At 38.1% G+C, this 23791-nt stretch overlaps 1 protein-coding gene and 1 non-coding gene across 2 annotated transcripts in view; both read left to right on the top strand.

Annotated features, from left to right (window-relative positions):
• The window catches only part of LOC115899634 (short transient receptor potential channel 1-like), an 82679-nt gene extending 65578 nt beyond the window's left edge, over positions 1-17101 (top strand). Inside the window, exons 9-13 of the mRNA XM_030937656.1 lie at positions 6879-7054; positions 8519-8720; positions 8979-9173; positions 10540-10563; positions 16782-17101. Of these exons, the coding sequence (XP_030793516.1) occupies positions 6879-7054; positions 8519-8720; positions 8979-9173; positions 10540-10563; positions 16782-16985 (801 nt within the window). The 3' untranslated portion in view covers positions 16986-17101. The remainder of the gene's footprint in view (positions 1-6878; positions 7055-8518; positions 8721-8978; positions 9174-10539; positions 10564-16781) is intronic.
• On the top strand, positions 5917-5978 carry LOC115892141. Its single transcript, XR_004052028.1, has one exon. It is a non-coding gene; the product is annotated as a U7 small nuclear RNA (small nuclear RNA).
• Positions 17102-23791: the final 6690 nt, after the last annotated feature.

Raw genomic sequence — 23791 nt, 5'->3', positions numbered from 1 at the left:
AAAATTTTTGAAAAAATAATAGCAGACATTTTCCAAATTTGAAGAAAACTACAAACGCACAGATCCAAGAAGTTCAATAAACCTCCAAACACAAGAAACATGAGGAAACCACACCAAGGGACATCAATATTCAGTATATCACTGCTGAAAATGAGTGATAAAGAAAAAACCTTCAAAGCAAACAGAGAATAACAGGTCATCATATACAGAAAAAGAAAGGTAAGGATGACAGTAGATTTCTTGTCAGAAACAATGCAAGCAAGGAGGCAGTGGAGTGACATTTGTAAAGCACTGAAAGAAAAAAAAACAACTGTCAACCTGGAATTCTCTACCTCACAAAGTATCATTCAAAAATGAAGGTAAAATGTAGACTTTTCCAGACACACAAAAGCTAAAAGAATACATCACTGGAGACCAGCACTACAAGGAACATTAATAGAAGTCCTTCAGGTGGAAGGACTACAATAACATAGGGGAATATGGATCTAAACAGAAGAATGAACAAAATACAAATATACCCAAAGGGAACGGTAACTACAAAGCTAAATAAATCGGCATTTTTTTGTTGTTTCTTCTCTTGCTTTTATGAAGGATGCCAGCTAATCCACTTCAGCAGATACAAGAAACATGATTGGGCATGAATCAGTAATGCTTTATATTTTAAAGAGAAAAAGACATGAAGATAGAATCTGTACATAATTGTGGTAACAGTAGTAATAACAGCAGACATTTATTGAGCCCTTACTATGTGCCAGATACTGTTCTAAAGTCTTTATTCACATTTATTACCTCATTTAATCCTCACAACCATTCTAAGAGGCAGACTCTTTTATTTCCATTTTACAGAGGAAGAATCTGAGGCATAGAGACATTAAGTAACTTGTGCAAGATCACATGGTTGGTAAGTAGCAGAACTGGGATTCCAGCCTAGGTGGTTTGGCTCCAGAGCCAGTGGTCTTAATCACTATACTAAATCACCCCGCAGGTTGTATAATATTACAGAATAATATGATTCCCTCATTAACTCTTATTGTATAGTAACTCCTGTGGACAGGCTTTAATAATTTACAGATTTTTAAAAAATTATTCAAGTCACATGTTTCAAATGAATTAAACAACCTTTTACACTGACAGTTGGATAATATAGACAGAACAACCCATGACCACACAGCACTCTACCCTTTTTTCCTTATTTCCTTATTTCCTTTTTTCCTTATTTCCTTATTTCTTTTTTTCCTTACCTGGTCCCAGGGTGGGGCCCTCTCTCAGATCCCACACGCTTCCTGTCTTTATTCTTGTAGCTTAGTACAAAAGATGTGTTTATTAACAGTTCCTCCTGCTCCAAGACTCTGCTGCGTGGGTCCCTGATTCTTACCCATCTGTAGCACATACTGTTGGCACACATAGACTTACTCAAAACAGGGTTGCCACAAACAACACAGTATCTGTGGAGCACCACAAAGTGAAGTGTAATGAAATGAGGTATGCTTATATTTTGAGGGCAGTTAGTGGTACTAAGTAGTGAGAGGGTTCTAACTGAATCTGACATTTAAAGTGTAGGGTGGAGTGGGTTGAGGAGGATAGAAAAGAAAGAGGCAAGGCCTTCAGAGAAAGCAACCCTTCAAGGAGTTTTACTCCTGCTGTCCAAGGGACTGTCAAATCCAAAATCAATCCAGAGAAAGCTAAGGTTTATTATGATTGTCATATTTGATAAGACCCAGACATAAAGTCGAGTGGACCTGTTTGCCCTTCCTCTTTCTTTCTTCCCCTTCCCGCTGTAAAACATCACCACCTTTTCTTTGGTGCTATGCTAACAAGTCCTTACAAAAGAAACAAGTCTCCCACTTCAGCTTGTTTTTGACCTCATGCTTTCAGGCCTCACATCTAGAGAAACTAAGTGGAAAAAATATTGGGTTTTTTTTGGAGGGGAATATGTTATTTGGGAATTTTCTCAAATATTAATCCCTTTTCTTCCCTAAAGTTCCTCCCCTTCCTACTTCATTTAGGATAGGAGGTGCATTTCTTTCCCAGAGGTTGAAATGTTTCCTAGGGAAATCTGCCACATCATGTGATTCTAGACAGTTTAAAGGCAGCACTTACATTGTTTAGGTTTCTCTGAGGAGGAGCCCCAAAGCAGAAGTCTCTGGCAAGGATTAGTTCTGGAGTGGTGGTGATGAGCAAATCAGACCAAAGGAGGGGAGCTCTTGAGGGTCTATGCATGCATTCCTAGGCCTCAACATTTATGGTACTTGAAAGTGCTTGTATCTAAATGTCTTGCTTTTCTGTTTGGTCTGATTATTAGAACTACTATTACAAATGAATGAACATCCCTTTGGATTCTGACAGGTTGGTTCAAAATCTTGCTCCATCACTTACTGTTTATAGTGTCTGTGAGCCTCTGTTTCTTAATCCGTTGTTGTGAGGATTAAATGGGTCAGTGTATGTAAGATGCATACCAGAGTACTTGACACATGGTGGGCTTTATATAAATGTTTAGGTCCATTTTGTCTATTCCTTTTATAGTTAGTTAACTATGGCAGACCTGAAAAATAATACAGGAAAACTTGGAAAGCTTAGTACTTGAGACATGAGTGTGTATTTTATTTCTAGTGAATTGTTTGGTTTTACTGGATAATTATCAGGTTTTATTTAGTAGCCTGTATAATATGAGTGGCATGTTGGTGTTGCTTCTAATGAGTAAACAGCTATTTCAGGTGTTTTGCATTTTTGGTGTATATTATAGTTAGAGAAACTGAGGAGTCATGTAGTCCAGAGGTTCCCAAACTGGTGGGGCTGCAGAATCACCTGGGGAGCATGTTCAACCTAGATTCTCAAGTCCTACCCTCAGAGATACTGGTTAAATTGATTGGGTTAAAGCTGGAAAATTACATGCAGATGCAGCATTTGACTGTATCCCTTGTATAGATCAGGAAACTAAGGCCCAGCTCACACAGTGTTAGAACCAGGACTTGGTGATAATTAGCTAAGTTAATTAAGAAACTAGGAAAATGTTAAGAATCATTCAACATTTTAATTAATGCACCGGGCTCTGGAACTTACTAAGACATGGTGCCTGCTCTTAAAGACTGCTAGAGGAGACAAACATAACATAAATACTAGTATGAAGTCAAAAAGACTGTTTTAGCAATAACAGTTACTTTGGAATCGTGACTGAGGAAGTAGCTGGAGAGAGTCAGGAAGGCTCCTTAGAGGAGGTGGCATTTGATCTGAGCCTTGAAGGGATGAGAAGCCTGCCTGGCAAAGGACAAAGAGGGAGATAACATGCAGAAGTGTGGAGTCATAAAGCACAGTGTGCTTGGAGAAGACAGCCTATCCTTTGTAGTTGGACTGTGGATTGGAGTTGGGGAAATGAGGCTAAAAAAGACAGGCTGGGCTGAACACTGAAGAGACTGAAGGTCTCTTTGCCAGGAATTTTAATACCACATGTGCAAAGGAGGTTTTTGAGCCTGGGTGGCTTGCTTAGATAGAACTTTTGGACAGATAATTACGGCTTTATTCTGGAGGGAGATTTGGAAAGACAATGACTAGAAGTTGTCATTATTATTGCTTTTTTTTGTTAGCAACTTTTGTAATTGAATGAGCCTAATGATAGCAACCTTTCCCTTATCAGGGATTTAGGTTGTTTTTCTTGTTCTGCATAGTACTCGTGTGTATGAGGCTTTTTGCCTCTTATTTCTAAGGATAAGTCTCCAAAAATAGTATTAACAGATCAAAAGATATGATCCATGTGACACCTCAGTATTTTTATTTTTTTACAGTAGAGTGTGTTAATTTTCTGCAACACAAGCAGTATAAAAATAGTTTCACTACATTAATAGCATTTGGTGCTTTTTTAAAGTTATGCTAATTTAGTGGTTTGCTTTAATTTCCCTTTTTCTGATTAGCAAGGGTTTTTTCCTCTGTGTGTACTAGTATTAACTCCTATGTTAATTTCTGTATTAATATTTTAATTACCTTTCTCTTTCCATTTCACAAGTTTTCATATTTCTCAAGTTAAACTGCCAAATAGTTTTTAAAAATATTTGAGAAAGCATTAGTATTACTTTTACAAATACATAAACCTTATAATCTCTTGGTATAAACTAAATTTACTGTTTTTAATATTTGCCTTTCACATGAATATTTGGTTAGTATCTTCAAGCCAATATTCACCTAAGTGACATCCACTGTTCTACTTTTAGTTCTTCTTGTATAAGAACTAATATCATGCTATTAAACAACAAGTCAGGCCGGGCATGGTGGAACACACTTCTAATTGCAGCACTTTGGGAGGCTGAGGCAGGAGGATAGCTTGAGGCCAGGAGTTCAAGACCAGCCTGGGCAAAATAGCAAAACCTTGTCTACAAAAAAATTTTAAAAATTAGCTGGGCATGGTGGTATGCACCTAGTTTCTCATGAGGCTTGAGTGGGGAGGATTGCTCAAGCCTAGGATGTCAAGGCTATAGTGAGTCGTGATTGCACCACCATATCCAGCCTGGGCAACAGAGTAAAACTCTCTCTTAAAAATTTCTTTTTAAATTTAAAATTTAAGCAAGTCATGAAGTTTGTGGTGTTCTCATTCAGAATTTTACCTTGATATTGAACTCGATTACATTTATTTAAAACTTACGTTAAATTAAAGCTACCTTGACTACATGTTTTAAAATTAAAATTATATCATACATGGCCACTATTGGAAAACCCGATTTACCTGTAAGCTTACAGTGTCCAGACTTTCCTCAAGGTGATCTTTTCTGTAGTTATCAAAAGCAGTTACTGTATTCTTACTGTCGTAAGGGATTGAGTTCTCTACTGAGATGGTATAGCTTTATTCTAAGCAACCACAATCTGAATGGATGCTTTTCTTTCTCAAGGTGATCCAATAAAGCTGTCATTAATTAAGAGGAAAATGCATTTCTTCTCCTTCTTACATATTTTGAGTTTTCTGATTCTAAGTGTCCCCCGCTTCTTGTGTCAGAATTTTGTAAGGGGGCCACGTAAGGGAAGCATAGCCCTTGAAAAGTACCGCATGGTCTAGTCAAAAGCACAAGTCAGGCATATTGGATCTCTCCACTATGGCAGAGTCTGGGTTACTAGCTTGTGGAGGGCCTAAGAATTTAAACTCACCTCTCCTACTTAAGTAGCTGGTCCACTTTAGTGGGCTGGAAGCATCTGGCCAATTGCCTGTGGCTACCATTTTGTATCACTGAAAGCGGGGATGTGCTATGCTGGCAGACTTGGGCCAATTAGGAATTTTATTTGAAGTTTGATGTAATTAATTATATAAATTTGACCTGTTAAATTTGAGGAAGGGTTGTTTCAAAACACTAATTTTTGTATATTAAAAATAATGAGGCCAGGCATGGTGGCTCACACCTGTAATCCTGACACTTTGGGAAGCTGAGGTGGGCAGACCACTTAAGGCCAGGCATTCGAGACCATTCTGGCCAACATAGTGAAACCCCATCTCTACTAAAAATACAAAAACTTAGCCGGCCGTGGTGGTAGGCATCTGTAATCCCAGCTACTTGGGAGGCTGAGGCAAGAGAATCGCTTGAACCCAGGAGGCGGAGGTTTGTTAGTAAGTCGAGATCGCGCCACTGCATTCAAGCCTGGGCAACAGAGTCTCTGTTTAAAAAAAAAAAAAAAAGTCTGCCTTCTATACCCTTAGCTATATATACTTCTATAAACATGATTAACAATTTCTTGTGTAAACTTCCAGAAATTTCCTATGCATATTAAATCATATTTATATTAAAATATGTATCTTGTCTATCCTTTAACAAAATAGAAATGGGAGACGTTCCACATATACATACAGTTTTATACCCTGCTTTTTGGACTTACTGTCTTATAGCCATCTTTGTATGCTAGCACATGTAGATGTTCTTCATTCTTTTTAAAAACAATGTTGAGTAATGTTACAGCTCTTTTAGAATTTGTCTGGCAGGCTTTCCAGTTTTTGTGGGAAAGTCCCCCCCCAAAAAATATTAAAAAATAAAAACTAAAAACAATATTGAGGATTTTCTAAAATTTTTTTGCTACCTCTAACAATGCTGCAGTGTAAATCCTTGTATATACATGCATCTTTGTGTACTTCTATCTATTGGTTAAATTTCTAGGGATAGAATTGCTGGGTCAAAAAAGTACTATCACATTATTCCCCAAATTTATATGCCAATTTAAAAACTAAGAATTTATGAAAAGTACCTAATCTAAATTTTGAAGGAGAATGAAATTAGGATTAAAGCTTCCATGTGCACTACACATGTCTAAACTACAAAATATACTCACTACTAATACTGGACACCCTCATTTGGCTTGCACACATAGTATTTTCTTAAAATGGACCCAAAGTGAAAGAAAGTCTGTCGCCTCAGCAAAAGAAATTAGGGCAGTCCCGTAGGAGGAAATGCTGATTTTAGGAATTGGTTTAGAATTGGTTTCAAAAATCAGGTGAAATACTTTGCCCCATAATGATTTTATATTTGTAAAATTTAAGAAGCTATGTAAATATAAGCATTTATTTCTCTTTAAGTTTGATCAGGGTATTTTCCTTTTATCCCTTGCAAATTCAGCCTTTTCTTAAATCTCCATATCTCTGCCTCTATCTCCATAGCAACAATGTCCTCTGAAAACCTGATCCAGGTTCAAGAACGTGCCATCTAACAATGATAGTGTTGGTATGCTTAAAATGACTTTTTGTTAGGCAGCTGGATTTTCAATGTTTTTAAAATGCTGGTCTGTCTCAACCAGATGCAATAGAAGGGGTGGCCTGTGGATTATGTATTTGTCTTCCTTTTGTTGCTGGGTCATTTATATTTAATACTTTGTTTTTCTGATAATCTTAATGAATACTTGTGTAATATATTCCACAGATTTCAATGGGACAGATGTTACAAGATTTTGGAAAATTTCTTGGGATGTTTCTTCTTGTTTTGTTTTCTTTCACAATTGGACTGACACAACTGTATGATAAAGGATATACTTCAAAGGAGCAGAAAGGCTGTGTAGGCATATTCTGTGAACAGCAAAGCAATGATACCTTCCATTCGTGAGTGTCTTTTAAATGTTTTAGTAAATATATTTGTCTTTTAACCATCTTCTATATGAATTAGTATCTATAGAAATGGAACTTCAAATTTTCTTTAAGAAATTCCTTATTAATGTTCATAAACTTTAATAAATACTTATTTTTCATGAGTCACTATAGTCATCTTTACATACAGAATCTTAAACAGTGGGTCCAAGTTATTACCTTGTCTTCCCTACTGCAGTCTATCTTAACAGAGGAATTATTGGCATCTTGTGTGTTCTTAGCATTTTGAGCAATTCTTTGTCAGTCCCATATATTGCAAGATGTTCAGCATCTCTGTCCTTCAGGTATTAAATGTCAGTAGCAACTCTCAGTCATTGTTACAGCCAGAAACACTCACAGCTTCAACACTTTTTAAGAGGTCATTAGAACTGAGAATCATTAGAACTTCATGAACATTTTTTTCTCTAATGTATCATAAGGATTTGAACACCCTGTTTTGAGTAAACAAAATACCTCCCCTCATTTTTAAATAAAACAATGGAGAGAAAGGGTGTGGAAGGACACATTTGTCATGTTCCTATTATGTGTCAACTATTCTTTAGTTATTTTGTGTGTCATCTTATGTAAAGAATAAGATTAATGAGTGTCAGTGTAGCATTTACTATATACCAGACAATGCTCTAAGTGCTGAGCAAATGAAGCATTAGTAAACAAAACTACCCTGATGAAGCTTAACATTCTAGGGAGGTGATACAGGCAATAAAAAGAGGAGTAGAATACTTATTATGTTACACAGTGGTCGGGGCTACAAAGACAAATAAAGCATGAGCTAAAGAGCATCTGTGTGTCAGAGTTCAGTTTTAGCTAAAGAGCTAGGGAGTGCCCCAGAAGAGATAACATTCATGTGAGGATCTAAAGCTGGTAAAGGAGCAAGCCATGAAGAAGATATCTAGGGGAAGAGCATTTACAGAGAGAGAGAACAGCAAAGGCCAGTGTCCAGAGGTAGGAGCATGACTGGCATGTTCAAGAAAATGCCAGGCAGGCAGTGTGGATGCAATGTGTTGAACTGGAGGGGGAGTTGGGGAGTTGTAGGAAATGAAGTCAGAAAGGTAATGGGGATCATGTAGGACCTTTTTGCCCTTGTAAGGATTTTGAGTTATTGAAATTGAGAGTTATTTGAAGGTTTTGAGCAGAGGTGTGACAAAATCTAATTAGATATTAACAAATCATATAGGCTGCCTTGTTGAGAACAGACAGAAAGGCAGCAAGGGGTTAAACAGTTATGAATAATTTATCTTCTTAGGGCCTCTTTATTTAAAGTAAGACATATCTGTACTGTGGAAATAAACATCATTTTTAAATAAAGAATTGTTCATGGATTATCAATATTTTATTTAAATAATTTTGATATAAACAAATTATTCGTTTTTGCTAATTTCTTTAATTGCATTTTAAACAGAAATGCAATTGTCTTTACAGGTTCATTGGCACCTGCTTTGCTTTGTTCTGGTATATTTTCTCCTTAGCGCATGTCGCAATCTTTGTCACAAGATTTAGCTATGGAGAAGAACTGCAGTCCTTTGTGGGAGCTGTCATTGTTGGTACATACAATGTGGTGGTTGTGATTGTGCTTACCAAACTGCTGGTGGCAATGCTTCATAAAAGTTTTCAGTTGATAGCAGTAAGTTCATTCTTTTAAAAACTTTATATTCTCCTCAGACCATACTAAGTGCATACAATAGATAAGACAGCCAAAGATTATAAGATTATAAGAATTGAAAAATAGTATTTTAAAATTAACTGTAGATTTTTTAAATGTAAGTAATGTATAATAATTGCAAATGTTGAACAAAACTTTTTCTACAAGGTGTGGAAATATCCCCCATATTTGTGTGTGTATTCATATTCTACTTTGCTTTTTAATTTGCCTTTTATATAGAATCATGAAGACAAAGAATGGAAGTTTGCTCGAGCGAAGTTATGGCTTAGCTACTTTGATGATAAATGTACATTACCTCCACCTTTCAACATCATTCCTTCACCAAAGACTATCTGCTATATGATTAGTAGCCTCAGTAAGTGGATTTGCTCTCATACATCAACAGGCAAGGTCAAACGGCAAAACAGTTTAAAGGTAAGAAATTAGAAGCTTGAATGGCAACATAAAAGTTTTAACAATTCCTAATCTCAGATATTTCTTAAAGCATAAGTATGCAAGTTCCCTAAGGGCTGTGACTGTCTGACTTTTTTCACTGCTATATTCCCTAATGTATGGCATTGCATCCAACATAAAGTAAGGATTCAATAAATACTATTGAGAGTGAGAGGGCTGGGCGCAGTAGCTCACGCTTGTAATCCCAGCACTTTGGGAGGCTGAGGCAAGCACATCACTTGAGGTCAGGAGTTCGAGACCAGCCTGGCCAACATGGTGAAACCCCGTTTCTACTGAAAACACAAAAATTAGCTGGGTGTGGTGGTGCATGCCTGTTGTCCCAGCTACTCAGGAGGCTGAGACAGTAGGATCGCTTGAACCCAGGAGGTGGAGGTTGCAGTGAGCCAGGATCACACTACTGCACTCCAGCCTGGGTGACAGAGTGAGACTCCACCTCAAAACAAATATATGTGTGTGTGTGTGTGTGTGTGTGTGTGTGTACATACACATACATATAATTATTAAGAATGAGAGACAGTACTGAGATTTTTTTTTACTTTTCAGATTCCTCCAATATATAAAATTTCATCTCATAGTTTTAAAACATGGGAAATATTTGAAATACCTATTCTGTCAGTGTACTTAAAGAATGACTACTAGAATCAGCTCATATTTTTCTAGTTCTTCTTGAAAGCCATTCAATACATCAGTAATTCAATATATGTTACTATAAACCAGGGGTTGGGACATTTTTTCTGTAAAGGTCCAGATAGTAAATAGTTTACACTTTTCAGGCTGAGACAAAATCAGAGATATTGTGTAAGCAGTGATACAATAAGAAAGAAAAATTTTCACAAAGCTTTTATGGATAAAATTCAAAATATGACAATAACAGTAATAATTTTTTAAATACAGGTCTACTAGTGAAAAGAATGGAATTCCTTTTGGGAGGGGATAAATTTTCACTTAACTAGAGTTTAAAATTAATGTTATTATCAATTGATGATAAATGTTCATCTGTAAAATCTATTCTTAGCTCACAGGCTGTAAAGTCAGGATATGGACCATATTTGGCCTGTGGGTTGTAGTATGCCAATCCCTGCTATAAACTAAGGATTCCTAAGACTAATTTTTTTTCAATCAAGATAAGCATAAAATTAAATGCATTAAACTAATATGCAGGCTATATTTGTTTTAAACAAGTGTTGAATATTATACCATGTAGTAGCAAAACTATAGTCTAATAAAACATTTAAAGATGTGTTTGTGTCTGTGAATATATTTTTGAACTCCACCTCATTTAAATATTATTTCTGCATATCCTTAGTATCATATTGTTGTTTTGAAGGAATGGAGAAATTTAAAACAGAAGGGGGGGGGCGGAGCAAGATGGCCGAATAGGAACAGCTCCAGTCTCCAACTCCCAGCGCGAGCGACACAGAAGACCGGTGATTTCTGCATTTTCAACTGAGGTACTGGGGTCATCTCACTAGGGAGTGCCGGACAATCGGTGCTGGTCAGCTGCTGCAGCCTGACCAGCGAGAGCTGAAGCAGGGCGAGGCATCGCCTCACCTGGGAAGCGCAAGGGGGAAGGGGATCTGTTTTCCTAGCCAGGGGAACTGAGACACACAACACCTGGAAAATCGGGTAACTCCCACCCCAATACTGCGCTGTAAGCATACAGGCACACCAGGAGAATATATCCCACACCTGGCCGGGAGGGTCCCACGCCCACGAAGCCTCCCTCACTGCTAACACAGCAGTCTGCCGCGATCTATCCGCAAGGCAGCAGCGAGGCTGGGGGAGGGGCGCCCGCCATTGCTGAGGCTTAAGTAGGTAAACAAAGCCGCTGGGAAGCTCGAACTGGGTGGAGCTCACAGCAGCTCAAGGAAGCCTGCCTGTCTCTGTAGTCTCCACCTCTGGGGACAGCGCACAGCTGAAGACCAACAGGGGAAGTAGCGGGAGCCGGTGCAGACGCGAACGACTCTGTCTGACAGCTTTGGGGAGAGCCATGGATCTCCCAACGCGGAGGTTGAGATCTGAGAACGGGCAGACTGCCTGCTCAGGTGGGTCCCTGACCCCTGAGTAGCCTAGCTGGGAGAAATCCCCCACTAGGGGCAGTCTGACACCCCACACCTCACAGGGTGGAGTACACCCCTGAGAGGAAACTTCCAAAGGAAGAATCAGACAGGTACACTCGCTGTTCAGCAATATTCTATCTTCGGCAACCTCTGCTGCTGATACCCAGGCAAACAGGGTCTGGAGTGGACCTCAAGCAATCTCCAACAGACCAACAGACAGTCCTTCTGACTGTCAGAAGGAAAACTATCAAACAGGAAGGACACCTATACCAAAACCCCATCAGTACGTCACCACCATCAAAGACCAGAGACAGATAAAACCACAAAGATGGGGAAGAAGCAGGGCAGAAAAGCTGGAAATTCAAAAAATAAGAGCGCATCTCCCCCTGCAAAGGAGCGCAGCCCATCGCCAGCAACGGATCAAAGCTGGTCAGAGAATGACTTGGACGAGAGGAGAGAAGAAGGCTTCAGTCCATCAAACTTATCAGAGCTAAAGGAGGAATTACGTACCCAGTGCAAAGAAACTAAAAATCTTGAAAAAAGAGTGGAAGAATTGACAGCTAGAATAATTAATGCAGAGAAGATCATAAACGAAATGACAGAGATGAAAACCATGACACGAGAAATACGTGACAAATGAACAAGCTTCAGTAACCGACTCGATCAACGGGAAGAAAGAGTATCAGCGATTGAGGATCAAATGAATGAAATGAAGCGAGAAGAGAAACCAAAAGAAAAAAGAAGAAAAAGAAATGAGCAAAGCCTGCAAGAAGTATGGGATTACGTAAAAAGACCAAATCTACGTCTGATTGGGGTGCCTGAAAGTGAGGGGGAAAATGGAACCAAGTTGGAAAACACTCTTCAGGATATCATCCAGGAGAACTTCCCCAACCTAGTAGGGCAGGCCAACATTCAAATTCAGGAAATACAGAGAACGCCACAAAGATACTCCTCCAGAAGAGCAACTCCAAGACACATCATTGCCAGGTTCACCAAAGTTGAAATGAAGGAAAAAATCTTAAGGGCAGCCAGAGAGAAAGGTCGGCTTACCCACAAAGGAAAGCCCATCAGACTAACAGCAGATCTCTCGGCAGAAACTCTACAAGCCAGAAGAGAGTGGGGGCCAATATTCAACGTTCTTAAAGAAAAGAATTTTCAACCCAGAATTTCATATCCAGCCAAACTAAGTTTCATAAGTGAAGGAGAAATAAAATCCTTTACAGATAAGCAAATGCTTAGAGATTTTGTCACCACCAGGCCTGCCTTACAAGAGACCCTGAAGGAAGCCCTAAACATGGAAAGGAACAACCGGTACCAGCCATCGCAAAAACATGCCAAAATGTAAAGACCATCGAGGCTAGGAAGAAACTGCATCAACTAACGAGCAAAATAACCAGTTAATATCATAATGGCAGGTTCAAGTTCACACATAACAATATTAACCTTAAATGTTAATGGACTAAATGCTCCAATTAAAAGACACAGACTGGCAAACTGGATAAAGAGTCAAGACCCATCAGTCTGCTGTATTCAGGAGACCCATCTCACATGCAGAGACATACATAGGCTCAAAATAAAGGGATGGAGGAAGATCTACCAAGCAAATGGAGAACAAAAAAAAGCAGGGGTTGCAATCCTTGTCTCTGATAAAACAGACTTTAAACCATCAAAGATCAAAAGAGACAAAGAAGGCCATTACATAATGGTAAAGGGATCAATTCAACAGGAAGAGCTAACTCTCCTAAATATATATGCACCCAATACAGGAGCACCCAGATTCATAAAGCAAGTCCTTAGAGACTTACAAAGAGACTTAGACTCCCATACAATAATAATGGGAGACTTCAACACTCCACTGTCAACATTAGACAGATCAACGAGACAGAAAGTTAACAAGGATATCCAGGAATTGAACTCATCTCTGCACCAAGCGGACCTAATAGACATCTATAGAACTCTCCACCCCAAATCAACAGAATATACATTCTTCTCAGCACCACATCGCACTTATTCCAAAATTGACCACATAATTGGAAGTAAAGAACTCCTCAGCAAATGTACAAGAACAGAAATTATAACAAACTGTCTCTCAGACCACAGTGCAATCAAACTAGAACTCAGGACTAAGAAACTCAATCAAAACCGCTCAACTACATGGAAACTGAACAACCTGCTCCTGAATGACTACTGGGTACATAACGTAATGAAAGCGGAAATAAAGATGTTCTTTGAAACCAATGAGAACAAAGATACAACATACCAGAATCTCTGGGACACATTTAAAGCAGTGTGTAGAGGGAAATTTATAGCACTAAATGCCCACAAGAGAAAGCAGGAAAGATCTAAAATTGACACTCTAACATCACAATTAAAAGAACTAGAGAGGCAAGAGCAAACACATTCAAAAGCTAGCAGAAGGCAAGAAATAACTAAGATCAGAGCTGAACTGAAGGAGATAGAGACACAAAAAACCCTCCAAAAAATCAATGAATCCAGGAGTTGGTTTTTTGAAAAGATCAACAAAATTGACAGACCGCTAGCAAGGCTAATAAAGAAGAAAAGAGAGAGGAATCAAATAGATGCAATAAAAAATGATAAAGGGGATATCACCACTGACCCCACAGAAATACAAACTACCATCAGAGAATACTATAAACACCTCTACGCAAATCAACTAGAAAATCTAGAAGAAATGGATAATTTCCTGGACACTTACACTCTCCCAAGGCTAAACCAGGAAGAAGTTGAATCCCTGAATAGACCAATAGCAGGCTCTGAAATTGAGGCAACAATTAATAGCCTACCCACCAAAAAAAGTCCAGGACCAGATGGATTCACAGCTGAATTCTACCAGAGGTACAAGGAGGAGCTGGTACCATTCCTTCTGAAACTATTCCAATCAATAGAAAAAGAGGGAATCCTCCCTAACTCATTTTATGAGGCCAACATCATCCTGATACCAAAGCCTGGCAGAGACACAACAAGAAAAGAGAATTTTAGACCAATATCCCTGATGAACATTGATGCAAAAATTCTCAATAAAATACTGGCAAACCGGATTCAGCAGCACATCAAAAAGCTTATCCACCATGATCAAGTGGGCTTCATCCCTGGGATGCAAGGCTGGTTCAACATTCGCAAATCAATAAACGTAATCCAGCATATAAACAGAACCAAAGACAAGAACCACATGATTGTCTCAATAGATGCAGAAAAGGCTTTTGACAAAATTCAACAGCCCTTCATGCTAAAAACACTCAATAAATTCGGTATTGATGGAACGTACCTCAAAATAATAAGAGCTATTTATGACAAACCCACAGCTAATATCATACTGAATGGGCAAAAACTGGAAAAATTCCCTTTGAAAACTGGCACAAGACAGGGATGCCCTCTCTCACCACTCCTATTCAACATAGTGTTGGAAGTTCTGGCTAGGGCAATCAGGCAAGAGAAAGAAATCAAGGGTATTCAGTTAGGAAAAGAAGAAGTCAAATTGTCCCTGTTTGCAGATGACATGATTGTATATTTAGAAAACCCCATCGTCTCAGCCCAAAATCTCCTTAAGCTGATAAGCAACTTCAGCAAAGTCTCAGGATACAAAATTAATGTGCAAAAATCACAAGCATTCTTATACACCAGTAACAGACAAGCAGAGAGCCAAATCAGGAATGAAATTCCATTCACAATTGCTTCAAAGAGAATCAAATACCTAGGAATCCAGCTTACAAGGGATGTAAAGGACCTCTTCAAGGAGAACTACAAACCACTGCTCAGTGAAATGAAAGAGGACACAAACAAATGGAAGAACATACCATGCTCATGGATAGGAAGAATCAATATCGTGAAAATGGCCATACTGCCCAAGGTTATTTCTAGATTCAATGCCATCCCCATCAAGCTACCAATGAGTTTCTTCACAGAATTGGAAAAAACTGCTTTAAAGTTCATATGGAACCAAAAAAGAGCCCGCATTGCCAAGACAATCCTAAGTCAAAAGGACAAAGCTGGAGGCGTCACGTTACCTGACTTCAAACTATACTACAAGGCTACAGTAACCAAAACAGCATGGTACTGGTACCAAAACAGAGATATAGACCAATGGAACAGAACAGAGTCCTCAGAAATAATACCGCACATCTACAGCCATCTGATCTTCGACAAACCTGAGAGAAACAAGAAATGGGGAAAGGATTCCCTATTTAATAAATGGTGCTGGGAAAATTGGCTAGCCATAAGTAGAAAGCTGAAACTGGATCCTTTCCTTACGCCTTATACGAAGATTAATTCAAGATGGATTAGAGACTTAAATGTTAGACCTAATACCATAAAAACCCTAGAAGAAAATCTAGGTAGTACCATTCAGGACATAGGCATGGGCAAGGACTTCATGTCTAAAACACCAAAAGCAACGGCAGCAAAAGCCAAAATTGACAAATGGGATCTAATTAAACTAAAGAGCTTTTGCACAGCAAAAGAAACTACCATCAGAGTGAACAGGCAACCTACAGAATGGGAGAAAATTTTTGCAACCTACTCATCTGACAAAGGGCTAATATCCAGAATCTACAAAGAACTCAAACAAATATACAAGAAAAAAACAAACAACCCCATCAAAAAGTGGGGAAATGATATGAACAGACATTTCTCAAAAGAAGATATTCATACAGCCAACAGACACATGAAAAAATGCTCATCATCACTCACCATCAGAGAAATGCAAATCAAAACCACAATGAGATACCATCTCACACCAGTTAGAATGGCAATCATTAAGAAGTCAGGAAACAACAGGTGTTGGAGAGGATGTGGAGAAATAGGAACACTTTTACACTGTTGGTGGGATTGTAAACTAGTTCAACCATTATGGAAAACAGTATGGCAATTCCTCAAGGATCTAGAACTAGATGTACCATATGACCCAGCCATCCCACTACTGGGTATATACCCAAAGGATTATAAATTATTCTACTACAAAGACACATGCACACGTATGTTTATTGCGGCACTATTCACAATAGCAAAGACTTGGAATCAACCCAAATGTCCATCGGTGACAGACTGGATTAAGAAAATGTGGCACATATACACCATGGAATACTATGCAGCCATAAAAAAGGATGAGTTTGTGTCCTTTGTAGGGACATGGATGCAGCTGGAAACCATCATTCTTAGCAAACTATCACAAGAACAGAAAACCAAACACCGCATGTTCTCACTCATAGGTGGGAACTGAACAATGAGATCACTTGGACTCGGGAAGGGGAACATCACGCACTGGGGCCTATCATGGGGAGGGGGGAGGGGGGAGGAGGGAGGGATTGCATTGGGGAGTTATACATGATATAAATGATGAATTGATGGGTGCTGACGAGTTGATGGGTGCAGCACACCAACATGGCATAAGTATACATATGTAACAAACCTGCACGTTATGCACATGTACCCTAGAACTTAAAGTATAATAAAAAAATAAAAAATAAAAAAATAAAATAAAATAAAACAGAAGAGAGATGAAAACTATCAAAAAGTGATGTGCTGCCTAGTGCATCGTTACTTGACTTCCATGAGACAGAAGATGCAAAGTACAGATCAAGCAACTGTGGAAAATCTAAATGAACTGCGTCAAGATCTGTCAAAATTCCAAAATGAAATAAGAGATTTACTTGGCTTTCGGACTTCTAAATATGCTATGTTTTATCCAAGAAATTAACCATTTTCTAAATCATGAAGAGAATAATTTTCAATAACAGATCCAAAAGACTATATTGCATAACTTGCAATGAAATTAATGAGATATATATTGAAATAAAGAATTATGTAAAAGCCATTCTTTAAAATTTTTATAGCATAAATATATGTTATGTAAAGTATGTATATTGAATTAGTTTTTTAAAACCTTCTCTTAGTGGCTTTTTGCAGAAGCAAAACAGATTAAGTAGATTTTGTTAGCATGCTGCTTGGTTTTCTCACTTAGTGCTTTAAAATGTTTTCTTTTTATGTTTTAGAGGGGCAGTTCGGCAAATGTGGGCTGATCTCCTTCATAGGATACACTTGAAATATAGAAGTTATGTTTTAAATATCTGTTTTAGGAGTTCACGTATGGTTCAGTATTAAGTTTAGGAGTATAATTTTATCTAAAATAATAGTCTATTTTTTTCTTTTGTATTTTGTTATAATCTTAAGCAACAAAGAGAAAACCCTAATATTTGAATCTATTTATGTCTTTCAATTTAAATTCACTTCAGTTTTTGTTATTGTAATATATTTACCTTTACATGGTTATAATCACTTTATATTTTTAACGTTTTTTTCACTTAATATTTTATATATACGTTTCCATGTATTGATGTAGTTAGTCCACACATTTAAATTTTTATAGAATTATATAGTTTTTGAAAAATATAGTCAGTAGGTGTTTTATCTTTTAGCTAGAGCATTCAATTATGTTTATAAGTTTGCGTAGCTACTTGTCGACATTTGGTTGGTTTTAATTTTTTCGTATCATAATAGTCCTATTTTTTTTTTTAAGTTGGAGTGAATGTTTATAGTTTTAAGATAGGAGACACTTTATCACATGTAGTCACAACCTGTTTTGTTTTTGTAAAACATAGGAAGTCTGTTTAATGGAATGGTTTGTTTTATATTTGGACTAAGGTTCTTGAGCTTATCTCCCAAGGTACTTTCCAGAATTTAACATAGCTTCTATAAAAGTGACTTCATACTTATTTGTGGATCATTCTTGCTGCTTAAGATGAAAATCATTGGTTTTTTAAAAATTAGAGAATAAAATATATATTTAAAATTTTTGTGTGTTCACATAAAGGAATGTAGCTAAAATGTTTTCATAGGCTATTATATATTCTCGCAGCATTTCCAGTTAAGCGGGTATTAGGTATATAATTCTCTTCTTAACTGAATGTCAGATGGTCTTACGCCACGGGGTGCAGGTAACTCTTGGTCTGTAAGCACCACCGATCCAGGGATCATTGTCTAAATAGGTTAGTATTGTGTTTCATCTTGCTTTTGCATTTTTATTGTTTAATTTCTAAATTTTAAGTGTTCCCTCTTTGGGGCAAATTCTTATAAAAATGTTTATTGTAAAGTTATATATTTTGTCTACAATGGGATTATGCACTTCCCAATTGGGAGTTTACATCTGGATTTTTAGTCATTCTAAAAAACACCTAATTATTAAAACATTTATAGAGTGCCTACTGTATGCATGAGTTGAGTTGCCTATGAGGTACATTTTGAATGACAGCATCTTGTAAGAAAAAAGGTGAATAAAATTTGACATTAGATGATAAATGGATAGAGTCTGTCCATTGTATTACCAATTTTTAAAAGTTGAGATATACAGTAGTCCCCCTTTATCTGCAGTTTCACTTTCCATGGTTTCAGTTACCCACAGTCAATCATAGTCCAAAATATTGAATGAAAAATTCCAGAAATGTCTTGAGGTTTTGTTTGTTTATTTCTTAGAGACAGGGTCTCTCTTTGCCCATACTCTCTGTGCAGTGGCATGATGATAGCTCACTGCAGCCTCGAACTCTTGGGCTCAAGCAATCCTCCTGCCTCAGCCTCCCAAATTGCTGGGATTACAAGTGTGAGCCTCCATGCTCAGACAATTCGTAAGTTCTAAGTTGTTCACTGTTCTGAGTCATATGATGAAATCTCATGCCATCCTGCCTGTGCATGAATCATCCCTTTGTTCAGCATATTCACACAGTATATACTATCCACCACTTTATCACTTAGCATCATTCTCTGTTATCAGATCGACTGTCATGGCATCCCACTGCTTGTGTAACCCTTGCTTTATGTGTAACCCTAATTTTACTTTATAATGGCCCCAAAGTGCAAGAGCTGTGATGCAGGCAATTTGAATACGCCAACGAGAAGCTGTAGCCTGCTTCCTTTAAGTGAAAAGGTGAAAGCTCTTGACTTAAGGAACTTCAGGAAAGAGAAAAAATGTACATATGGTAACATCTACAGTAAGAACGAATCTTTCCCTGGGAAATTGTGAAAAAGAAAAAAAATCTATGCTAATTTTGCTGTTACACCTGAAACTGCAAAAGTTACAGCCACGGTGTGGGAAGTGCTTAGTTAAGATGGAAAAGGCATTAAATCTGTGGGTAGATGGTATGAACAGAAGCGTGTTCCAGTTAACAGCAGTTGGGCTCAGAAGTATCTGTGGTTTCAGGCATCCACTGGGGTCTTGGAACATATCCCCTGTGGATAAAGGGCGACTACTGTGCCATGTTTTGAAATAATCTGCCAAAACAAAGACCTGTATGTGAACATTTCTAGAAGCTGTATTCATGCTGTCAAACTGAAAACAACCAAATGTCCATTAACTAGTGACTGGATCAGCAAATTGTACATCCATACAATGACAATTTATGCAGCAGTAAAAAGGAATTGTATCAGTCACAATCAGAGAAACAGAGCTACTAGGATATTTGCAGACACACATGTATGTGTGTGTATAGTGATTTGTTTACAGGGATCTGACATTACACAATTGCTGGAGTTGGTAAGCAGTCTCTGTAAGTCTCTGTTTTTTTATCTAATGCTGGAGCAAAGCTGGAAGTCCACAGGGTAGGCAGGTGGGAAGAAAAGATGGATGTCAAGTGGGAGAGATCAGGGACAAGCTGGAACCCATGAAGACAGAGCAAGTCCTATGTGACTCCTCACATCTCCAACTTTATGATGTGGTACCCTGTTGGAGGAGTGTTGCCCTTTGCCACTGGCTTTTGCAAGTATGTTGCTAAACACTCACTTGGCCCAGGAATCAGAGAAGCTGAAGGAGGATCCAAGGAAAGGTGGGTCAGCTGTAGGCCTTGCTGCTGCCCCATGTTAGCAAAGTGAACCAGCAGATAAGTTACAGCACGTGTGAGCTGCAGAAGTGCCCGCATCAAGAACAAAATGGCTGCTGCTTCACTTCTGCTCTCCAGTCTCGCGCTAAAATGTCTCCTGTAACTGGAAAAATACAAGGAAGGGAATTTTGGGAAATATAATTAGGCCTAGCCAAGTTGATATATTATAAAGCCACCGCAGGAACAAACTGCTGACATATGCAATAGCATGGATGAATTTTTAAAGTAAGTGAAAGAAGCCAGTCACAAAAGGCTACAATACTGCATGGTTCCATTTAGATAACATTCTAGAAAAGACAAAACTATAGGAACTGAAATCAGATCATTGAGTACCAGGGTCTAGTGGTCTAGGAGACGACTGACTGCACAGCTCATCAAACTGTATGCTTAAAAAGAGTAAATTTTAATGTATAGAAATTATGCCTTAACAATCCAGACAAAAAATCTAAAATATAATGCTACAACATACTAAAATAAATAAGAAAATAGCAGGGGAATCTTCCAATTCGTTACCACTGCCAAAGAAAGCGGTGCTTGCATATGCAAGTTGGTAGCCCGTCACTCACACAGCACAATGGGGTACAGTAATAAATGCCAAGGTGAATAACTTCGTATTACTTTTTCAAATTTATTTTTGCTATTTGGGTTCTATGATTGTTCATTTAAATTTTGGAAACTATCAATTTCTAAAAAAAAAAAAAAAAAAAAAAAAAAAACTTGGGATTTTTATTGGAATTGCTTTGAAACTAGAGACCACTTTGGGAAGAATTGACATCTTAACAGTATTGTCTAAACTATCAACATGATGTAGCTTCTCATTTATTTAAGTCTTCCTTAATTTCCCTTAGCAATGTTTTATAGTTTTTAGCATTGAAATCTAATAGCATTGTATATTAATAACTAAAAAAATAGAATGAGATTCTACTCACATGAAATCCCAATGAAGACGAGGTTGCTTATCATTTAGTTATGTGTTCAGATTTCAAAGCTTAACATCTTTCCTTAAAGTAACTAGAGGTTGTTATTATTAATTGTTTGAGGGATGCAAACCAACTGCTAATCATTGACAGTCTTTCTTAAAATGATAAAAATGGAAGTGCTCTTAATCTTATTAATAAATACTTATTATCTCTTTTCTACCTGATAAAGAAAACTTTGTTTGATTCCTTAGACTTCAAAATTTTTGTTTTCCTCAGAAAATACATGTATAAAAAAATAAATTGAGGGTATAGGTCCTGGGAGTAAACCAACTGGGTCTAGTTATTCAGATTACACTAAGAAACTAGTAATAGTATCAGGGATAATCACTGCTCTGAATTTCTCACTTGTAAGTTAATTTATTAGTTTTCTGGCATCACAGCCCCATTCATAAACAAGCTGTGTTTCTGAAGGATATACTTAGAAGAATTTCCCATTACAGTGCTTCTCTTCATCTGACAATTTCATATTGTGTTTTCCTATTCTGCTCTCCCTACCCACAGACTGAAATAAATACTTCATATATGCAACACATAAATTAGGAAAAATTTTATATGCTAGTTGATGCTTTAAAAATAACCATCTTCTGTAATCCCAGCACTTTGGGAGGCTGAGGCGAGTGGATCAAAAGGTCAGGAGATCAAGACCATTCTGGCTAACACAGTGAAACCCTGTCTCTACTAAAGATACAAAAATTAGCCAAGTGTGGTGGCAGGCACCTGTAGTCCCAGCTACTCAGGAGGCTGAGGCAGGAGAATGGCGTGAACCTGGGAGGCAGAGCTTGCAGTGAGCGGAGATCGTGCCACTGCACTCCAGCCTGGGCAACAGAGCAAGACTCCGTCTCAAAAAAACAAAAACAAAAATCTTTAAGAGACATTATTTCTGATATAAATTAAATTATAGTAATAAAAGAGGCAAAACAGCAGGTTTGTGTAGGAGGTAAATGTATTAAAAAAAAAAAAAAAAAATGACTATCCCAGCCAGTCCAACATGTGATATGTAAGTTCCTTTTTTTTCATCCTGCTACCAGCAATCTGGAAAATTATCTCTCCCTCTCTCCCCATTAGAAAGGTTATTTAATCCATCCTTCAATTTTAGGTAAATTTATTCTTACTGAAAGATAAAATGGGCCGGGCGTGGTGGCTCATGCCTGTAATCCCAGCACTTTGGGAGGCCAAAGCAGGTGGATCACCTGAGGTCGGAAGTTTGAGACCAGCATGACCAACATGGAGAAACCCTGTCTCTACTAAAAATACAAAATTAGCCGGGCGTGGTGGCGCATGCCTGTAATCCCAGCTACTCAGGAGGCTGAGGCAGGAGAATCATTTGAACCCGGGAGGCAGAGGTTGCAGTGAGCCGAGACTGCGCCATTGCACTCCAGCCTGGGCAACAAGAGTGAAACTCCGTCTCAAAAAAAAAAAAAGAAAGAAAGAAAGATAAAATGATTGAGTGCTGTTTTAAGAATTTTAAGGAGGTAAATACACAAGCTGCCTCAGTAACTCATTCAGAAATCGAATTAATTCTGTGAGGTAATTCAGCTTCTCATTTTAAAATTCATTTCCTCCATTTTTATTTCAACAGAAAAAGCAATCACAATATTTTCTGTGTTTGCTTGAATGCAGATGTCTTCTTCTCCCACCCACCCCCTCTGACCCCAGAGACAGAGTCTCACAATATTTGCCAGGCTGGAAGTACAATGGCTATTCACAGGGGCCATCAGAGCACACTACAGCCTCCAACTTCTGGGCTAAAGAGAACCTCCTACCTCAGCCTCCCAAGTAGCTGGGACCACAGGAGTGTGCTACTACACCCAGCCTCTTTCTTTTGAAAAGCTGTAAAACAAGACCAGGCACAGGAAGGAACAGTTCTCTCATTCTCTTCTGTATCCTCACTTTAAGTATGGTATTAATGTTGAATGGCACAAAGTTATTAAATGAAAATTTAGCCATTATCCATTAGTGTAAATATTATAGGAATGACATCTAGTTTATTAAATACTCAACAATTGTGTGTTCCAGATCCTATTTTCTCAAACTGGATTAAAAGAAAACCCAGATTCCCTACTTCAACCTTCTAATTTAATACACAGGAAAACTAACATTTTGAGTAATTTGTCCAAGTTTATATACTGACTTGAGATACTGAATTCAATTTATTTTTCCTATCAGTCAATACATATCCAAAAGCTTTCCATTTTTGAATTAGCTTCTCATTGTAGGTTCATCTTGGTCTGCAAACAGAGCTTAAGTCCCTACTTTTCTAAATGACAAATTTGTTAAAAACTTTTATGACAAGTGTCAAGCAGAGACGGCAAGATGAACAAGAGTTGGATGAAGAAGATGGACAGGTAAGTAGTGAACATCACAGGAAAGGGGGAGTTAGCCTCAGAAAGTAACAACCAGACCAGAAGGGACCAGAGTGTTTAGAACAAAAAGACTGGTGAATTTCATTTCTGTGCCACTTTCTTTCCTTATCAATTTGAATATTCAGCCAGGCGTGGTGGCTCACACCTGTAATCTCAGCACTTTAGGAGGATGTGGGGGGGTGGATCACCTGAGGTCAGCAGTTCGAGATCAGCCTGGCCAACACAGTGAAACATTAGCTGGGCGTGGTGGTGTGCGGCTGTAATCCCAGCTACTAGGGAGGCTGAGGAGGAGAA

This window comes from Rhinopithecus roxellana, chromosome 1, assembly GCF_007565055.1.
Source record: "Rhinopithecus roxellana isolate Shanxi Qingling chromosome 1, ASM756505v1, whole genome shotgun sequence".
In the NCBI taxonomy this organism is placed as follows: Eukaryota; Metazoa; Chordata; class Mammalia; order Primates; family Cercopithecidae; genus Rhinopithecus; species Rhinopithecus roxellana.
The sequence above is the reverse complement of the archived record's forward strand: the minus strand, read 5'-3'. Positions and strand labels throughout refer to the sequence as shown.